Source organism: Sapajus apella, unplaced genomic scaffold, assembly GCF_009761245.1.
Source record: "Sapajus apella isolate SASKATOON/1434 unplaced genomic scaffold, GSC_monkey_1.0 scaffold16, whole genome shotgun sequence".
Taxonomy (NCBI): Eukaryota; Metazoa; Chordata; class Mammalia; order Primates; family Cebidae; genus Sapajus; species Sapajus apella.
This window is the reverse complement of record NW_022436956.1, coordinates 21,765,030-21,783,915: the sequence shown is the minus strand read 5'-3', so window position 1 is coordinate 21,783,915 and position 18,886 is coordinate 21,765,030. Positions and strand designations below refer to the sequence as shown.

Below are 18,886 nucleotides of genomic sequence, written 5' to 3'. Positions count from 1 at the left end.
TCTTAAGAACTTCCAGACTGTCTTCCAGAGGGGCTGTGCCATTTTACATTCCCAGCAGCAGTGTATGAGGGCTCTAATTGTCTGTCTTTTTGATTCCCTTTATCACTTGGTGTTTTTCTGGAACATTCACAGCAGGGTGGACTCCAGAATCCAGTTCTTCCTTCGTGGATGTGGTTAGTGAGCTGGCTTTCTTCTGTGTATCCCTCTAGATCCTTCCCTGCCCTGCTCTGTGCCCTGGAGGGCTGACCTGTGTAGATTGGCTCCTTGGCTTCCCAGCCCTCTAGCTTCCATTTGCGTTCAGCTAATAAAATAAGAAAGAAGGAGGGAACGTGAGATTGGGGTATCTATTCTCCTGGACTTTGGCTTTGGTGAATCCCTCAGCTCATGCCAGGCAGTTCTTTTCGCAAAGCTGTCCTCTCCCATTTTGTTCATTGCTCCCTGCTTCTTCCCCTTCAGTAATAGCCATGGTAATGGCTGTCCACTGTTGCTAGCCCTGGGATTCTGTAGCATCCCTCGTTAGGTTCCCTATGCCCTGCCTTCACCGTGGAAGAGATCCCTATATTAAACTCTCCTCAGTTGCCCTATGCCAGTGTGCCATCTGTTTCCTGCCAGGACCATGACTGATCCAGGTAGGGAATAGTTCATCACTGAACTATTGTTCAAATGCTCTTTCTTTGTGAACTGAAAACTGCCTGATGCAGAGTTGTGTGTGAATATCAGCTGTTGGTGTCATTACAGGCTTATATGAAACTTGAGGACTACGAGAAGGCACTGGTGGATTGTGAATGGGCTCTCAAGGTAAGAGAGTATTTCTTTTCCCACATGATGGTGTTGGGCTGAAGTAGACAGAAGGTAGCTGCCAGTGTGTCAAGGTAGGAAAGAGTACAGTCGCTGCAGTCAGAGCTTCAGTTTCCTCATCTATAGAATGGGATGGAATAAAATTGTTAGGAGAGTCATAACAATGCACAAAAACTACCTAGTTCCTAGAAAGCACTCCAGGGAGCTGCTGCTATTGAATTTTCAAGGTCTTATATTACAGCACCTCCTTCTTTAGTATTGTGTTATCAGACGCATTGCTCTATGTGATAGTGGAAATGCCTCCTCTCTTCTAGAGCAAGCCATTGGAGCTTGTTTCTGCAATGCGGTTCTTCCTCATCAGTTTGTGCTTTTTCCCTCCGGCCCTAATAATTTGGAAATATAACATCCTCTATTTGTAGAGGAATAATCAGAAGAAAGAATTCCTATGATTCGACTTTAGTCAGGCCTCGGGCAGACAAAATTATTCTATACATGGCATTTCCTCTGAAATCTGCCAAAATAGATGATCAAAGCTGCATAGAAGTAAAGACTGTTGATGGAAATGTTAAGAGTTACTAAAAGAAAAATAACTCAATCACTTTTTAGGGACATGACCAAATATTTAAGTAACCCTTAATCCACATTCCCCTAAATTCCTCTGTCACAGGGGGTTTTAACTAAGTAACCAAAACTAGTACTTCTCAGACTTCTGCACTAAAGTGCTGCTAACAGCAAAGGAGAATGAATGTGAGCCTCTCGAGAGGGTCTAGAAGCAGACAGCATGAAATTTCTTTTAAGATGTGTGTTTTATCTTAAAAAACAAACAAACAAAAAAAAACCAAAACCTTGTTAATTTTGCACAGGACTTCATAAAAGTTATCTGTTTTTTAAAATATAATAGTATTATTTTCAATACCTTAGAATAAAGTAAAATTGAGGTAGCAGGGCAATGTACCAGGTTTGTTCTTTGGCTTCAATTCTTGGTTACAGCACACCGACCCTAGCCTAATGAGCATGGCCCAAAACAAGAGGACACTTTCCTAGTAGCATACTGGCCATGTCTACTTTATTTCTTACTGAGAGGGTAAGCAAAGGAAAACAGGGATGAATGAGAAAGTCACCTCTGCTTATAATCATACATAAAACACTGACATCTGGAGTGCCTGATTTCTTTATCCCTTAGAAGATACAATGTATGGCAAATCTTCTCCCATTGCACGGGTATGGTCTTTAAGTTATAAGAGTTGCCCAAAGCTGATGACATCAAGCTCCTCACAGCTCCATCATAGATCCACCAACCTGCTTTGTCACCTTGCTTGATAATGATTCCTTTTTCTATGATTATTCTGCAGGAGAAGAGAGAGGCAAGAATGTTTTCCTTGTTTTTTCCAGCAATAACAGCAAACATCATTTGCTGCATGCTCACGAAATTCTGTTCTATTCTGTTCAGTATCACTATTTTCTCTATTTTTCTAACAAGGAAGCCAAGCCTCAGTGATTGAATAAGTAACTGGTGCAGGATCATGAAGCTAGTGTCTGTCTAACTCTAAGCCCATGCTCTTAAACATCTACAAAGGGCCTCTCCACTGCAGCCTCAAACCCCACAGTCCCTGGGTGTGGATCTCATTCCCTTCTCTGGAAGAAACGCGATCTCCTCACAGGTTCTCCAAGAGTATCTTTTCTGATCTGAAAAATGCCAAAGGGGCAGACATACCATCATGCTGATTCAGGATAACACACTGGCCTGTTCCCAAATGTTAATTGAAGTACAGTGTAATTAACAGTGAAACCAAGGCCAAGCAGACCCAATGGAGCTGACATTAAAAAATGCTGACATTCAGCAGCCAATCTTGCTAAATGCCCAGCGAGGCTCCTAGTTGAAGAGGTTTGGGTAAACACTTGGAGAAATGAGAAAAAAAAATGTACAAAGAGTCTAAAACTAATAATGATTTGTTTTATGTTGCAGCTGTGAATTAAAAGAAAAACTTTTGGCCTCTTTAAAATTAATGTATCAATAGTGAATGTCACTGGCACTCCATTACTTATAGTTTTAGTACTTTCGTGCCAATTTAATCTTTTTTGACACTTTTAAATTGGTAGAGACAATGTGATGATATTTCAAGACTGATGTTTCTTGTCAAGGAAGATAAGGCAGCAAAGCTGGTTTCAATTAGGATCAACATCATTTCTTTCTCAGCAGAACACTTCTTGCACAATGAAATACATCTTCCTCTGAAGGCAGGATTCCTTTAAAAGGAAGCTGGGGTTCACCCAAGAAAATTCTAGTGAGGGTTGACACATGATCAAAGGAGAATGGGCGTATTAGTGAGAAAAACCCATTAGCAGCCCTTTGTGTCATTGTCTGAGGAAGGCAAGTCACAACTATCTGCACTTCACGGTGACACACGATAGGCCAGGGACAAGGCTCTAATGCTTGGGGCTGGGTTTTCCCGCCTGCTGTAACCCCAGTGCTCTGCCAGTGAATGTACTGTGAATACCTGGCTTTCATGAGCTGAAGTACTAGAGTTTCCTCTTTTCCCTTTGACCATTCCTTTCCTGCTTCCTCAATTTCATCCTTTGTGAATTCATGAGGGGTCACCCCTCTGCTCCCTGCCTTTCTTCTCTCTACAGTTACTCCCTCACAGCTCTCTTCTCCTCTCACGGGCTCAACTCTCATCTCTGCAAATGGCTGTCAGACCTACTTCCCCAATCTCCCCTTCCCCGGCTCCAGGGCTGCATGTCAGCTGCCTCCTGCAGGTGCCTTTTGATTGTCTTCATGTCTTCTGAAACTCAGTATGTCTAGAAGTCAACTCTTCATCTTCTTACTCAGCCTTTCCCACGTTCTGCCCTGGCTGACTTCTTTCTGTTCATGACACACTATGTCTTTCAGGAATCTAGACCCCCGGTTTTGACTTCACATCCTAGCGCTCCTTATCATTGATGGCTAGTTGATCCTGGCCAGTTCTTTCTTTGACATAGCTCTGGCATCTGCACTTCCTTTCCTTCCCACTGTCACCAGGACTTCAGACATTAGCCCTTGTTCTAAGTGGTTGTTCTGGTCTCCTTACTCATCTCTCATTGTTCAGCCCATACCTCTTGTTCAGCCTTTCCCTCCTCTGGTCATGTCTGCATGCCACCTTCCTACCAGCTTACCTCCACACTGCCATTGGTGACTCACCCTCCTCCAGTGTGGCATGCGAGGCTACCATGTGGAGTTGCCATTTAGCTCAAGATGGAATCATCCCTCCACCCAGCACCTGCTCCTCGATCCCAGATGGATTGTCCCCAAATCCCCTGTACTCTCCTCCCTCAGGTCATTGCCCACCCCACTCTCCCTCCTTCCTCCTCTCTTCACCTCTCCATGTCACTTAAGACTCAGCCCAGATCCCTCCTCCTCTGCATGCCCTTTTAAAAATATGCAATTTAGAGCATATTTTCTTCCACTGAATTTTTTCAGTAGCATTTTCTATAGCGTCTATATACTTTTTTCTATAGCACTCTCTGAAGGAGATTTGGTGTCATTTTTAAACCCTTGAGAGTTTAATGGCCAGGTTTCAAATTCCAGCTCTTCCACTTGTTACCTTTGTGACCTTGAGCCTATCCAACCCCTAGTTTCCACATCTGTAAAATATGGATAATAAGTGTATCCACTTCGTAGAGTTATTATAAAGCTTCTGTGAGATCATTCATATGAACCATAAAGCTCAGTGCCTGGCACATGGTTTGGGCTGAACTGTCATGCACAGTTATTATTATGACTTCCATTCACTTAGCAGTGAATTGGGAAATGATATACACAAAAGTGTATCTCTAAGGCTTCTCCAACAATTATTGTTCTCTCTTTTATTACTATTGTTATTCTCCTCTCTTTTATTAAATTTAGATTTTCTCTTTTGCTCTGAAATGAATTGCTGCTGATATAACTGCAGCAATAGCAGCTAATACTATGTTACCCAGAGCCACACCAAGTGTTTTACATAATTTCTTCCTCACAAACACCCGAGAGAGATACTACTATTGTCTTCATTTTTCAGGTGAGGAAAATGAGTGTCAGAAAAGTTAGGTGGCCTGGCCAACATGCCACTTCTGCTGGTAGCAGAACAAGGATCTACGCAGGACATTTTAGACTCCCGAGCTTGAATGCTTTTTTTTTTTTTTTTTTTAAGATGAAGCCTAGCTCTGTTGCCAGGCAGGAGTGCAGTGGTGCAATCTCGGCTCACTGCAACCTCCGCCTGCTGGGTTCAAGCCATTCTCCTGCCTCAGCATCCAAAGTAGCTGGGATTACAGGCACGTGCCACCACGCCCATCTAATTTTTGTATTTTTAGTAAAGACAGGGTTTCACCACATTGGCCGGGATGGTTTCCATCTCCTGACCTTGTGATCCGCCCACCTCGGCCTCCCAAAATGCTGGGATTACAGGCATGAGCCACCGTGCCTGGCCCTGAGCTTGAACTCTTAAACTCTTCATATTTAAAACTTTGATGGGCATCTGATTTGGCACAATGTATTGCATATAAAAGAGGCTCAATAAATATTCATTAACTGAATGTCTTAGATTTTAGTGTATGTCTCTGTCAAATCATCCCCTGCAGGGGCAGGCAGGTGCAGGGCCCCCTGTGTAAATGGTCTAGTTTGCCATAAGCTTCAAACCTGCTTTTTGAAGGGGGCATCCCTATTGATCTTAACTGATATGAACAGAAGTTCCCAGTACACATGTTGTGGTTTATTTGGGAGGAAGGACTTCCCCGGTCCGCTAAGATATAATAGTAATCTCAGCTGTTTTCCCAGAGTAAGTTCTCTCTTCTAGTAAACCAGTGACTCTCAAACTTAGCTGCACATTTACCTCACCTAGAAAGCTTAAAAAATTATTGATGCCTGGGTTTTACCCCAGAGTATAATGTAATTGACGTGGGATGCAGGATTTTTACAAGCATCCTAGATGATTCTAATGTTCTGCCAGTGTTAAGAGCTCTTTTAAACTGAGGGTTTGCTTCCTGATTGCATCTCATTAAATGGAAATGAAAACTGGCAGGTATCATTAATTAATTTGGTGAAGAGCTTGCTGATGCATCCAGGCTCCTTGCAGACATCAATTAGTTTGGTCACAAGTATGCAAAAAAAAGTTTTGTCAACTCTGGTAGTTGCCCTGAGAATCAAAGCTTCACCTTAACTCTTTTAGCTGTATAGTGAGGGGAGTGGCTAATGACTTCACAGTTTCTAAAACTTCTGATCAGTCATTCTCTTTTATTCAGTGTGATGAAAAATGCACAAAAGCATATTTCCACATGGGAAAAGCCAACCTGGCCCTGAAGAACTACAGTGTGGTAAGTTCTTAGAGGAGTGTAATTGACATGACTGATCACAGAGCGATGCTCCCACTTGTACTAGAGGAGAACCATGATTCTCCAAGCTAATCAGGTATTAATCCATCCTTTAGTATTTTCCAAGGTAAAGCTCAAGATCTTAAAGTTGGGAAGAATGTTGGGTGTCAGCTGCACCCCACCAGCTGCAGGACTCTTCTGCAACAGCCTCTACCAGTGTTTGTTCAGTCTCTGGAGAGAAAAGACAGAAGCAAAAGAGAAAACAAAATTTGCTATACTCTCATCACCTAAAAAAACCATGCAGATCAGTTAATCTATCTACCTGTCTATCCATGTTAAGATATTATATATCATTAAAAGTAGCTTTATTGAGATATAATTCACATACCACACAATTCACCTGTAGAGAGTGTATGATTCAATAGTTTTTAGTATATTCACAGTCTGGAAGCCATTACCAAAATCAGTTTTAAAAATTTTCATCCCTTCCCAGAAAAACCCTGTGCATATTAGCAGTCAGTCCCCTTCCCCGAAGCCCCATATCAGCCTTAGGCAACCACCAGCCTTTGTCTCTTATATATTTGCCTGTTCTGTAGATTTCATACAGTCATACAATCTGTGGTCTTTTGTGACTAAGGTCATTCACTTAGTATAATGTTTGCTTGGCACATTTATGTTGTAATGTGTATCAGTTCTTTGTTCCTTTTTATTGCTGAATAATATTCCATTGTATGATACCATGTTTTATTCATTCATTCATCAGTTAATGGACATTTGGGTTGTTTCCACTTTTTGCCCGCTATGAATAACAATGCAATGAGGCATTCACGTGCAGGATTTCTTTTTATGTTTACAGTCCTCTTGGGTATGTATCTAGAAGTGGAATAGCAGGATCATATAATAACTCTATGTTTAACCTTTTGAGGAACTACTAAACTGCTTTTGAAAATGACTGCTGCATTTTACATTCCTACCAGCAGTGTGTGAGGGTTCCAGTTTTTCCACATCCTCTTCAATATTTGTTATCTATTTTTATTGTAGCTATTCTAGTGGGTGTGAAGTGATGTGTCATTGTGGTATTGATCTGCATTTTTTGGTGGCTAACGATGTTGAGGATCTTTTCATGTACTTATTGGCCATTTATATATTTTCTTTGGAGAAATGTCTTTTTTTATAATGAGTTGCAAATGTTCTTTATATAATCTGCATACAAGTTTCTTATCAGATACATGATTTCCAAATATTTTCTTCCATTCTTTGTATTGCCTTTTCCTTTTCTTGATGATGTTCTTTGTGGCACAAAAAAAATGGTTAATTTTGATGAAGCCTCAATTACTTATTTTTTTTTTTTTGGGTGCTTGTGACTTTGGTGTTACGTCTAATAAATGATCATCTAATCTAAGGTCGGGAAGATGTATACCTACATTTTCTTCTAAAAGTTTTGTGCCCTTAGCTCTTACATTTAGCTCTGTCTAATCGATTTTTGAGTCCATTTTTTTGTATGATGTGAGGTAGGGGTTCAACTTTACTCTTTTGCATGTGGATGTCTACTCGTCCCAGTACCAATTTGTTAAAGAGACCATTTTTTCCCTCATTGAATGATTTTGGCACCCTTGTCAAAAATCAGCTGACCACAAATATATGAGTTTATTTTTGGACTTTCAATTTTATACCATTCATCTACCTGTCTGTCCTTATGCCAGTACCACAGTGTCTTCATTTTTGTAGCTTTGTAATAAGTTGAGAAGTGCCAGTCCTTCAACTTTGTTCCACTACATTTTCAAGATTGTTTTAACTATTCCGGTACTTTTGAATTTCTATATGAATTTCAAGATTATCTTGTCGATTTTTGCAAAGAAACCAGATGGAACTCTGATGGGTATTATATGAATTTGTAAATCAATCTGGCAAGTATTGCTATCTAAACAATATTAAGTCTTTCTATCCATGAATTTAGGATGTCTTTCCATTTATAAGATATGTCTTTAAAATAAATTGCTTCATATTATACATTTTTTAAAGGTTTCTTTGTTGGATTTTAATTGATAATCTAATACAAGCTTATTGTAATAAAGCCAAATAAAATAAATGTGAATCAAGAAAATGTTAATCTTTCCCTGTCCACCAATTTTTATTTACTCATTCAATTCATTCATTCAGCAGATATTTATTGAGTGCTTTCTATGTGTCAGGCACTGTAAATACAGGCAATAAATAATACATCAGTGAAACTAGACAAAATCCTTGGCTTCATGGAACTCATGTTCTTGGGGTAAGAGTGACCGGGAGACAAAAAACAATTAAGTAGATGTGTAGTATGTTATGTGTAATATGTTAGGTGGTAGTAAGTAGTATTGAGAAAAATAAATCAGGAAGCAGTAAAGATGAGAGTGGTTTTGTATACAGTGGTAAGAAAAGGCTTTCTGAAGGAAGGGAGTGGTGAACAAACCATGTGGATATATAAGGGAATAAATTCCTGGCAGAGGGATAGTGAGAATACAGTCAGCAAGAGGAGAGCAACAGGAGATGAGGTCAAACAGGTGATACGAGTGGAAAAGGGGCTGATCCTGTAGGGCCTTATAGGCTTTTCAAAGAACTTCGGCTTTTACTCCAAGTGATCTTCTCGCTTTATTGGGGAATTTTGAGTAAAGTAATTAAATTATCTGACAGATTTTAAAGGATTACTCTGCTATATTGAGCATGCGTTTTGGCATGGCAAGATAAGAACAGAGAACATGTGAAAAGGCATTGCAATAAATATCCAAGCAAGAGGTGATGTTGGGTACCAGGTTGGTGGTGATGGAGGTGGTAAGAAGTGATGCGATTCTGGATATTTACTGACAGTGATGCCAACAAAAATTGTTGCTAGATTAGATCTGGGGTTGAAGAGAAGTTGGATATGGGGTCACTCTGATGTGTGGACTTCTGTTCCTGGGACACTGTTCTCTACTTTAATGTGTAATTTGTTTCCCCTTCAGTTTCTTTCTTAACTCTAAGTCTTCTAGATGAACTTTGAAACTTCAAGATTATCTCAGAACTGCTTTTTATCTGAGCTTTTTCTCTAGGTGACTGGTTAGATTATACTCTGGGCAGTTCTTATATTCCTGTGGGAAATACTGCCCTAAGCCCAGGAATCCTATGAACTAGAATCCAGTAACTTTATATCTAGCAATTTCCTCAATGAGAAGCCCTAACTCTTGAGTTTTCCAGCTGACTCTTATGTGGCCCATAAATGGATCCCTTACTGGTTCTCTTCGCAGCCTGTACATTTAAATAGGCAGCTCTCTTTTCCTATTCCCGAGTCTCTGTCAACACTGCCTCTAGCTTCATTTATTTCCTAACTCCCTAGGGACATATCTGACAGCCTCCTGTTCTCGGTCAGTGCAAATATCATATCTAAGTTTTGCATTTACTTTATGATTATTTCTATCCCAGACAGACATGATCTACAGGAATTTAGGACTGGATATTTTGCTCATCATTTTTCATCATGAGCATCTAACAGCACTACAACACTGCTTCTTTTAAAATGAATTTTGAAATAATACCTGTTGCCCCTAGAACTGGAGAAGCCTGAACAAAATGTCAAATGCACACTGCGTTCCTATGCCTGTCCCCTGTGCTGGGAGCAGGAGGAGGCGAGGAGAAAATAATAAAGCAGCTAAGCCTAACGGCACCCAATGTCTTCCTCGTGATCACCTTTACCCCAGCCACTCTTCAAGGTCTTGTTTCTTTTTTCCAGTCTAGAGAGTGTTATAAGAAGATCTTAGAAATAAACCCGAAGCTGCAAACCCAGGTGAAAGGTGAGCCTGTTCCTGCTGGGGCCCTTCATCCGAACTCCACTTCCCTCTGCCTCCTGCCTTAGAATACATTCCTTGCCTACACCGCCCTTGGCCACGAGGCAGCAGTGGATTTTCTTTCCTGCACGGTCCAGTCCTCTGTATTACCAGCTCACTCCACTCCTCTGCCTGCTGTGCTCCCTTGCAAATATTAATATTTGCCTTCTTCATCTTCTACACCATCCTCCCTTAGACGCTGTTAGACTCCCTTGAATCCCCAACAAGATTTAAGATTCTGGTTATAGATTTAGGCTGTTTCTAAAATGTTCCTTGCTGAAGAAGAGTTTGAATTATTTTAATGCTTTATGCTTCTCAAACTCCCATCCTCAAAAGAGAAGGAATAAAAAGTTACTTCTTGCACAGTATTGTTGATTGTTAGGGTTTTGTTTTGCTTTTCCTTTCTTGCTTTTCTAGATTATCTGAATCAAGTAGATCTTCAGGAAAAAGCAGACCATCAAGAGAAGGAAGCCCACAAACTGCTGGATTCAGGAAAGAACACAGCCGTGACCACCAAGAACCTCCTGGAGACCCTTTCCAAGCCTGACCAGATCCCCTTGTTCTATGCCGGGGGGATTGAGATCCTGACTGAAATTATAAAGGAGTGTAAGCCAGCGATGTGTGTGATCTCATGAGTGCTGTCGGTGTGAAGGGACACGTTCAGAGGTCTGCCTTTACCAGGCGAAGAATCCCTCCCTTCCTTCCACAAATACTGATTGAAGATGTACTCTAATGTAGCTGCTAAAAGGGGTGCACAAGAAATGTCCTCCCAACTCTGCTCTGTCCTCTCTATAGCACGTGCGTACACTCAGCACATATGCAATAAACATACACAACACAACACACACACGTGGCACACACTCCATACTTACATATGTCACACACACATGCACTTAGCTTTCACTCACTTGAATATATTCTTGACCATATTGAATATATTACACACACACCACATACCACACACAGCACACTCACACTATAAGTACTCACATCAGTCCACATATCCTGCACATACTATGCCCTCACATTTTCTCCACACACCCTGTGTACATCCTGCATGTACCCCACACGTACTCCCGCAGACACCCCAGGCATCCCATACCACCTCAGACACCTTCCCTCCACTGTGGAGGAATGGGGGACAGAATTTTGTAGGTTAAACTGTAAGGTTCACCCAGTTACATTTAATGGCTGCTTAGGATGTGAAAATGGCTTCAGAGCAAACATCAGCTCTCCTGCTAAGGAGGCCATACTGTTGTCTTGTACTAGCTCTTGTAAACATTGTTTCCAAGGCTTAAATGATCTCTCTACTCAGTGACAGCATGTTGTTTGTACAAATAGATGGAGTTTCTGACTTCTCTTTAGTGTGCAATGGAGGGTGCACAAACATCCCCTTCAGCAGTTTCCTGGAGATTATAAATTCCTCTCTAGAGCCTGGAAACAGCTTTGAAATAAATATTTAAGAACAGATGGATATGCTGGCACTTCCCATAGGTTAAGCAGCTCTGGGAGGCTCTCTAAAGATTACAGAATGTTGAGCTGTGCAGATAGACCTCGGAGCCACCCCAGCTCTGCTCTCCTTCTCTAAACAGTCCCTCTGCCTGTGGCACTAAGAGGCTGCTGACAATTGTATTTTTCAAAATGTAAAGGTATTTGTTTCTGCTAAACCATTAATGTGGGGACTTTGATGTTCCATATTAGGTTTCTCATTAGCAGGTGGCTGTGTTGCAGCTAGACACCAGCCAGCCAGTTTGGGAGTTTGAAGTGGTTTTCTCTGTATCTGTTTCAGGCACAGAACAAACTTTATTCAGAATACACAATGGATTTAGTATCATCAGTGACAACGAGGTCATAAGAAGGTAGGGATGTTTATAAAGACAGCACAGCATCAAAACAAGGGAAGATAACCGCTGCTTATGAATCAGACACGAGGCACATAGGTAGTCACGTTTCTGAACCTTCAGTCGGTAGTAGGGGCCTCTCCAGGACCGCAAAGCTACTACGCGAACACCTTTGAGTGCTGACCCTCAAGTCATTGGAGTTACGCTGCAGTTAACAATTGAGGCTGGGCGCAGTGGCTCACGCCAGTAATCCCAGCACTTTGGGAGGCCAAGGTGGGCGAATCAGTTGAGGTCAGGAGTTTGAGACTAGCCTGGCCAACATGGTGAAACCTTCTCCACTAAAAATACAAAAATTAACTGGGTGTGGTGGCGGGTGCCTGTAATCCCAGCTACTCGGGAGGCTGAGATGAGAATCGCTTGAATTTGAGCCCCGGAGGTTGCAGTGAGCCGCTACATTCTAGCCTGGGCGGATACAGTGAGATGCAGTCTCGAAACAAAACAACAACAACAACAAAAAAAACCATGCAATTGAAGAGAGGCACAGCAGCACTTCCCAGGGCTCCTCCAAGCTCATCAAAGAGAAATTATCATTCTTGCTGCTTTCCCACCAGTTTTTGCAAGGTTGTCATTTGTTCTTTTCTTCATTTGGAATTTGCTGATCATATCAAGAAGTAAGATCAGCAGGGTGCTGGCCAATCCCGTTTATAATTTCATCTGAAGAAAAGCCTATATGGTAGGAGGCAGTTTGCTAAAGTTACTGTATTTTAATTTTGGTTGTTCTGGTGTGCTCCCTGAGGTTTAGGTTACAGGTGTGGGCTGGAGTCACCAATACATGTCTGTGTGCTCAGCCACAGTTCACTGGTGCAGCCATCACCCAAGGCCCTGGCTCACTGGCCACCCTCTATGCAGCCCTGGCTTCCTCAGTCTGCATCCTTTGCCTGGGACTCATGGTTCAGTAATTGGTCCTGGTGACCCATGGCTCTGGATTATAAAATTACTTTCTCAGACCTGCATTTGGCAAGTCTAGGGGTGAAATAAAACCAAATGAAGAGAAAATCAAGACTGATTTTCATATTTTTTAAGATAGCTCTCCTTTGTCCATTGTAGGTGTTTTTCCACAGCAGGAAAAGATGCAGCTGAAGAGACGGTCTGTGTGTCTGTTCTCAAGCTCTGGCAAACAGTGTGCAGTGGGAATGGTAAGCCTGGGTAATCACCACTGATCACCATTCATGCACTGCGTGCAGGAAATACACTGTCAGGCGGGACTGTCCTCCCCAAAGACTGCGCCATGGATACCTGCTGTCTAGACTTCCACACACCCTCTCCCTCCAGGAAAGCTTATGGATCAAAAGCCAGGTAGACAGATGAGGGCTGAGGCTGGTGAAGGGAGGAGGTCATGTCAGCACAATGAGTGGTCTCTCTCCTCTCCCTTCTCCTCCTGCTCTTTGCAGACTCATGACTTCTGTTTGTGCACTGGCAGTGAGGTAGATGGAGTTTTTCTTTTCTTGCCAGCTTAAAAATATTGCTCCTTTTTGCTAACCACAGTACCTTTCCAGCATCCTGAGAGTTACAGTCCTCCCCACCAGTATCTCCACACACTGACTCATGTGTAATATGGAGAAAGTAGAATGCCACGGGGATTTATTCACTGTGTTAACTCAGGCTTTTCACATATTCGCATCTTCCAGAGTTCATTACGTTTTCGTGTAATCTTTCGTAATCACTTTTGTAACTTCAGTGTAAATACGAATTTTAAAATATATGTTTCAGTGTTTTTGACCCTGGACAAAAACATTGAAAATGGGGATAATGATAGCTACGTCTCCTTTTCACAGGGCTGCTGTGGGAGGCAGTGATAGAGCGTGTGAATGCAGTTTGCATACTCTGAGATGTTAAGTAGGAGATAATACCTTTTTTTTTTTTTTTCCAGTAGAGTGGAGGAATCAAGAGCATAAGAAATTAAGCTCTTAAACATCTAGACAATCGGGGGCCTGTTTCCTGACAAGATTTAAGGCGAGTTATGCCCAGACTAATATCATCACCAAGGTAGCTTACGACTCTCTGTAGGACCCTGCACAGGCGTAGGGCAGTGTTTTTGCAAACTCCCCAACAGGAGAGTGAGGAAGGCAGGACTTGGTGATGCTGTGTCTACTCAGTGTGAATCCGACATAACAATCTGTTTACTCTATTTCTGTGAACCTATTTATCATTTCTGTGGACCTTAGAGTTACATTTTTTTAATCATCTTTAAAATATTGTCAGATACCTGTGATGTAAATGCTATATTTCAGGTCAATAAAATCTTGATATATCTAACTCAATAAATACAAAGCAGTTTTTCAAAAGGGCAAGGGAATGCTTAAAAGTAAGGACATGAAAATATGTCAGTGATCTACTGTGGAGTGGGAAAGAGAAGCCAATTACAGGGTAGGATGTATAATATTTTAAACATTATTTATATGAGGGGTGAATAATAACTCCTTTGGGGAATGGGCTTACCTGGAGAGGGTATCAGCTAACTCTGTATTTGAATTATTCACAGCAAGCTACTTGTCTAGTATAAGAAAAAATACATAAACTAAACAAATCAACAAGAACCTTCCCATTTCAGAAATCAGTAGACCCTATCTTACATGGGCAGGAGTAATCATAGATGAAGTGTAGGCTTGAGATGTAATGTTTGCAACAAAAACATGGTTTGATATGTGGGCTGCACATCATATCCTGCAGTCCCATTACTCTGGCTCTTTCAGGACTAGAAGAGTCCTGGTTTGTGTCTTCTACTTGATGCTGTATGCTGTGTGTAAATGGGCAATTAGCACAGGAGGGGAGAGGGCCCAGGGTAATGAGGTCCAAGTGACCGGGCCCACCCCTTTGAAATCCAGTTTGTTCTGTTTTATAGCTTGGCCTCATACTGCAGTCTCTACCCTGCAGTTTCAAACAAATTCATGTACCTGGTCAGAAAATGAAGCAGACGAAAGGGGATAAATCTTCTGCCACCACCCTGGAAGAGCTTATATTCTAGGAAGGGCACACTTTATTTGTTAATGCTCTCATGTGATATTCTGCTTTCCTAGATAACATTTCCTCAAGTGACCGCTCTAGCCGTTGTATGAATATTGATGGTCTAAAGATATTCCATGATTAAGCTGATTTCTTTCCCTTTCCTGGTGTTTCCAGATACCACACGCCAAGCAGACTTGACAATAATAAGGACATAGCTGATTTATGGGTGCCAGTCCCCATCTGGCACAGTCATGTATTAACTCATTTAATCCTCATGACATCCCTGTAGGTAGGACATAATCTTCATTTCACTGATGAGGAAACCGAGGAGCACAAGAGCTCACTGTTAAGTTCGCTCCCCTGGGCATTCAGACCCCAGCAGTCTGGTTCTAGAATCTACACTCTTACATTTCATTTTCCTGCCTTCAAATGAGTGGGTAACAGTTGAGTTTCCCATTAGGATGGAGGGCAACAGAGCTGGTTTAATTGCCGTCACGGCATGCAGAAGACAGACAACCCCTGTGTTTTGCAGAGGAAAACCAGCGTGTGCTAGTGATGGACCGTGACAGGGGTAGGCTGCTGGCCGCCCTCTTGTCCTCCAGGGTCCTGGCCATCCGGCAGCAGAGCCTGGCCCTGTTGCTGCAGCTCGCCCAGACTGAGAGCGGACGGAGCCTGATCATCAGCCACCTTGACCTGACCAGGTAAGTCTCTGCTGGCAGGTTCTTCCTGGGACATCTCAGGTCATCACTTGACAAGTTCAGGCGTGCCTGTCTCCCCCTCGTATCTCTGATGTGTGACTTGAAGGATCAATAACAGAAAGAGCCTTTGACAAGAGTGCTCTGTCATGAGGACCTCCAGGACAGACTCCTGTCTGCACTTGGTACCATGGACAGTTTTATTTCTCCTGAGCAACTGGCTCGTCCCCAACCCACAAATGGTGCAAATGGCAGCCCTTCCATAGCCAGATTGGGAGCCCCACCTTAAAATAGGTCACTTGCTTCTGCACCTTTGGCCTCGGTCCTTTCTCTACCCTGTTCCTGCCCTTCCTTTTCTTCTTTGATTTCTGTTTGAGGTAATCCTATCTTATTCTACATATCCTTAAACCGCTTCTGGAACAAGATGGAATATGAATAAATAAAACATTTCAAATACTGTTGCATGGAGGTCTTTCCAAAGTGTAAGACTATGGGCATAGAATGTGTGTCCCCTAAGTAGCCTTTCTAGAAAGATTGCTGAACCACAGTGATTCTGCCCCATCCTTTATAATGTATTAGCTTATTTTTAAAATCATTTATGTATTTATTTTGCTTACTTGTTTTACTTATTCATTTATTTACTTTCATTAAGTTTTTAGTTTATTTATCTTCACATAATTAGTTTGAACATGTGAAATTGCCACTTACTAGATCTAAAAGGTTGCATGCCAGCCATTTCATATGGTTCAATCTAGTAGAAATAGTGGCAATTATTGTACCTTGCTTTATAAATGTTTCTCACACAATCTAAAAACAGGAGACTACCCTTCTGAGTTTTCTCATTCACTGCTATTTTGTTTTATTTTCCCTCGTCCTTCGAGGTAGGCAAGGTAAGCTTTATTACCTCACGTCCCTGATGGGGCAGAAGGCACTGTGGCAAGGAACCAAGGGAATCTCCCCCAGCGAGCCCGGCCCCCAGGCACTGCTCCGAGGACCCAGCTCCGCTCTGTCTTCCCAGCAGGAAAAAGAGCCAAACCTGCTGCGACTGGCTCTTGTTCCTGCCAGATCTTTTGGGGACCCTGCTGAGCCCTCCCACGCTGTTCAGTTTGGTGTGGAGCTCTGTGTGTGCCTGTGCCAGGGTGGCTATTAAGCCTTGCCTATGGCTCCCCTTCTGGGCCCAGTCACAGCCTCAGTGGCTCCCAGGAAAGGCTTTGGCAACTTCCTGAAGCTCAGGCCTCATGGCAGATGCAGATTGTTAGTGGAGTTAAATTCTCCAAAAGCACATTTCACATTTCAAATGACTCTGCAGTCATTTCCTCAATACCTTCATCATAATTTTTTAATATGGTTTTTGTCTCTGAGTAAATGTAGCTATAGCTATCATGAGCTTTTCCCCTCAAGCTGTCTTTGAATTGCTTGAGTTTCAATGTGAATTTTTCCGGTGTCTCGGAGAGTGGCTTTCACAATCACCTCATGTGGTCCTGCCTACTCTCTTTAGACAGAGAAACCTCAGGTTTTTACCTTTATGCCTACTAGCCTCCTTACCGTTCATCTCCAGTTGAACCAGAAAGAATGGGTTCTCTGTGATGAAATGAGGCAGTTTGAATCAAAACAGAGATGCAAATAGTCCCATGACTGTCACGGCAGCTCACGTATCACATTCCACCCACAGTGCTTATCCTCCTAGGAGAGGTTGAAGGGACGAATATGTGCTGGCCAAGGGCCCGTGTCATTTTGTAAAAAGTGCTGGGTTTTAGTCTTAAGTAGTACTGAGCTTAAATTCCCTGCATGTCTCTGCTTGTGTGACCCAGGAAAGTGACTTAGCATTGATGGGCCCCATGTGTCATCTGCACCCTCACTTATGATGACACGGGGCGGGGGGTGATGCAGCTATGTCAGTTGAATTTTTTGCTGCCGCATTGTGCAGAATACTTGAACAAAAGAAGCTTAGGCAAAATAGCTTAAGCCTGGCTTGTTTTGTCACCTAATAAAACGAGGCTAAAGATAGCAACTGTTGGTGCAGTGACTTAAAGATGTCGAGGTCAAAGTCCCATCCTTCTCCTGACCTTCCCCACGTGGTCATACCTTCCTCCTCGCTGCAGCTCCAAGCTTCACATCCTTCTTTAAGACAGGTCAACACTAGCTGAATCTGTCCCTTTTATCAAGAAAAGCTACTGCCTATTTCTCTTTGGACAGAATTGTGTCACATGCTACCCCTGGTGGAAAAAAAATCGTCCTAGCTTCCTCTGTAGTAGAGTCAGGAAGAATAGAAGGGAGCGGAGAATGTGGAGTTAGCCTGCAAACAGCATCTCCTACAGCAAAAAAAAAAAAAAAAGCAACTAACATCAAGTATCAGGCCTGACACATGGCATGAGAGGGGCTCAATAACACTTATAATCATTTTTCTCTCAGGGTAGGGTATTTGTTCAGGGTCCTAAATTAAAGTAACCGTGCATTTACTGGTTACATGAAAGCATTTTCTGACCTGTGGTTCACTCACAGAGACAGCTGCTTCTAAGCAGAGCAAAAAAATCTGCCACAAAAAAGAAGGGATGTGAGGAAGTAGAAAGAGCTATGCAGTCTTCTCTAGGTCCTGAGTCCGCTTCGGCTGTGTGCTTTGTCACATGGTGAGGGGGCCTAGCTGCTTATGTCTCCCAGGACAAAACCAAGATGAGACTGCGGTCTCATCTTCTGTGCTATTCAGGCTTATTAGTATTCATCTTCAAGACCGAAGAAAATAGGCTGAATCTGAACTAAGTGTAAAACAAATAAATTATTTCTGACAGCAGGAGCACTGGAGTCCATTCCTGAAGATGTTAGGGATTTGCAGAAGCTCGGCGTCACCTGGGCCCTCAGGAACCAGCCGGTCAAGCCCCATTCAGCATAGATTCCTCTGCGCACCCGTGTGCAGCCTGTGCATCATGCCCTCCAGGGGACATGCCAGTGCTTTCATTATTTTTACCTACATTTGGTTCGGGATGGGCAGTAATGCAGCTAATGGACTGGGTGGAGGAAGTCTCTCCCCAGTTAGTGAGAAGCTGTGGGTCTCACCTCCCAAGGTAGCCCATCCCATTTTAGGACAGTTCTGATTGACATAAATCATCTCCTTACACTGTGCACAAGCTGCCTGCCTCATACTATTCTAGGACTGATCCTGCCTCCCTACATTAAGGCCCAGGTCCAGACTCCTCCCAGATTTCCAGTGTGTTACATATCTGAAAATATTGATATATTCCAGGTTAACCATTCTTGTTCCATCCATCATTCCTTTGATGATTCGGATGTATTGTCCTCTACTGTCTCCAGTCATTCCTTCCAGGTCTTCATGAGTGTCTGTTTTTTACTGTACCTCTTACTCTGCTGCTGCCTCAGTCTGCTCCCGTAGGGT

General features: G+C 42.6%; 1 protein-coding gene across 2 annotated transcripts in view; it reads left to right on the top strand.

Moving 5' to 3' along the window:
- The window catches only part of TTC12 (tetratricopeptide repeat domain 12), a 51,651-nt gene that overhangs the window by 14,942 nt on the left and 17,823 nt on the right, over positions 1-18,886 (top strand). For both annotated transcript variants that reach the window (XM_032285514.1, XM_032285513.1), the window contains exons 7-13: positions 739-798; positions 6,052-6,123; positions 9,863-9,923; positions 10,374-10,562; positions 11,746-11,815; positions 12,905-12,993; positions 15,336-15,504. In XM_032285514.1, the coding sequence (XP_032141405.1) occupies positions 739-798; positions 6,052-6,123; positions 9,863-9,923; positions 10,374-10,562; positions 11,746-11,815; positions 12,905-12,993; positions 15,336-15,504 (710 nt within the window). The remainder of the gene's footprint in view (positions 1-738; positions 799-6,051; positions 6,124-9,862; positions 9,924-10,373; positions 10,563-11,745; positions 11,816-12,904; positions 12,994-15,335; positions 15,505-18,886) is intronic.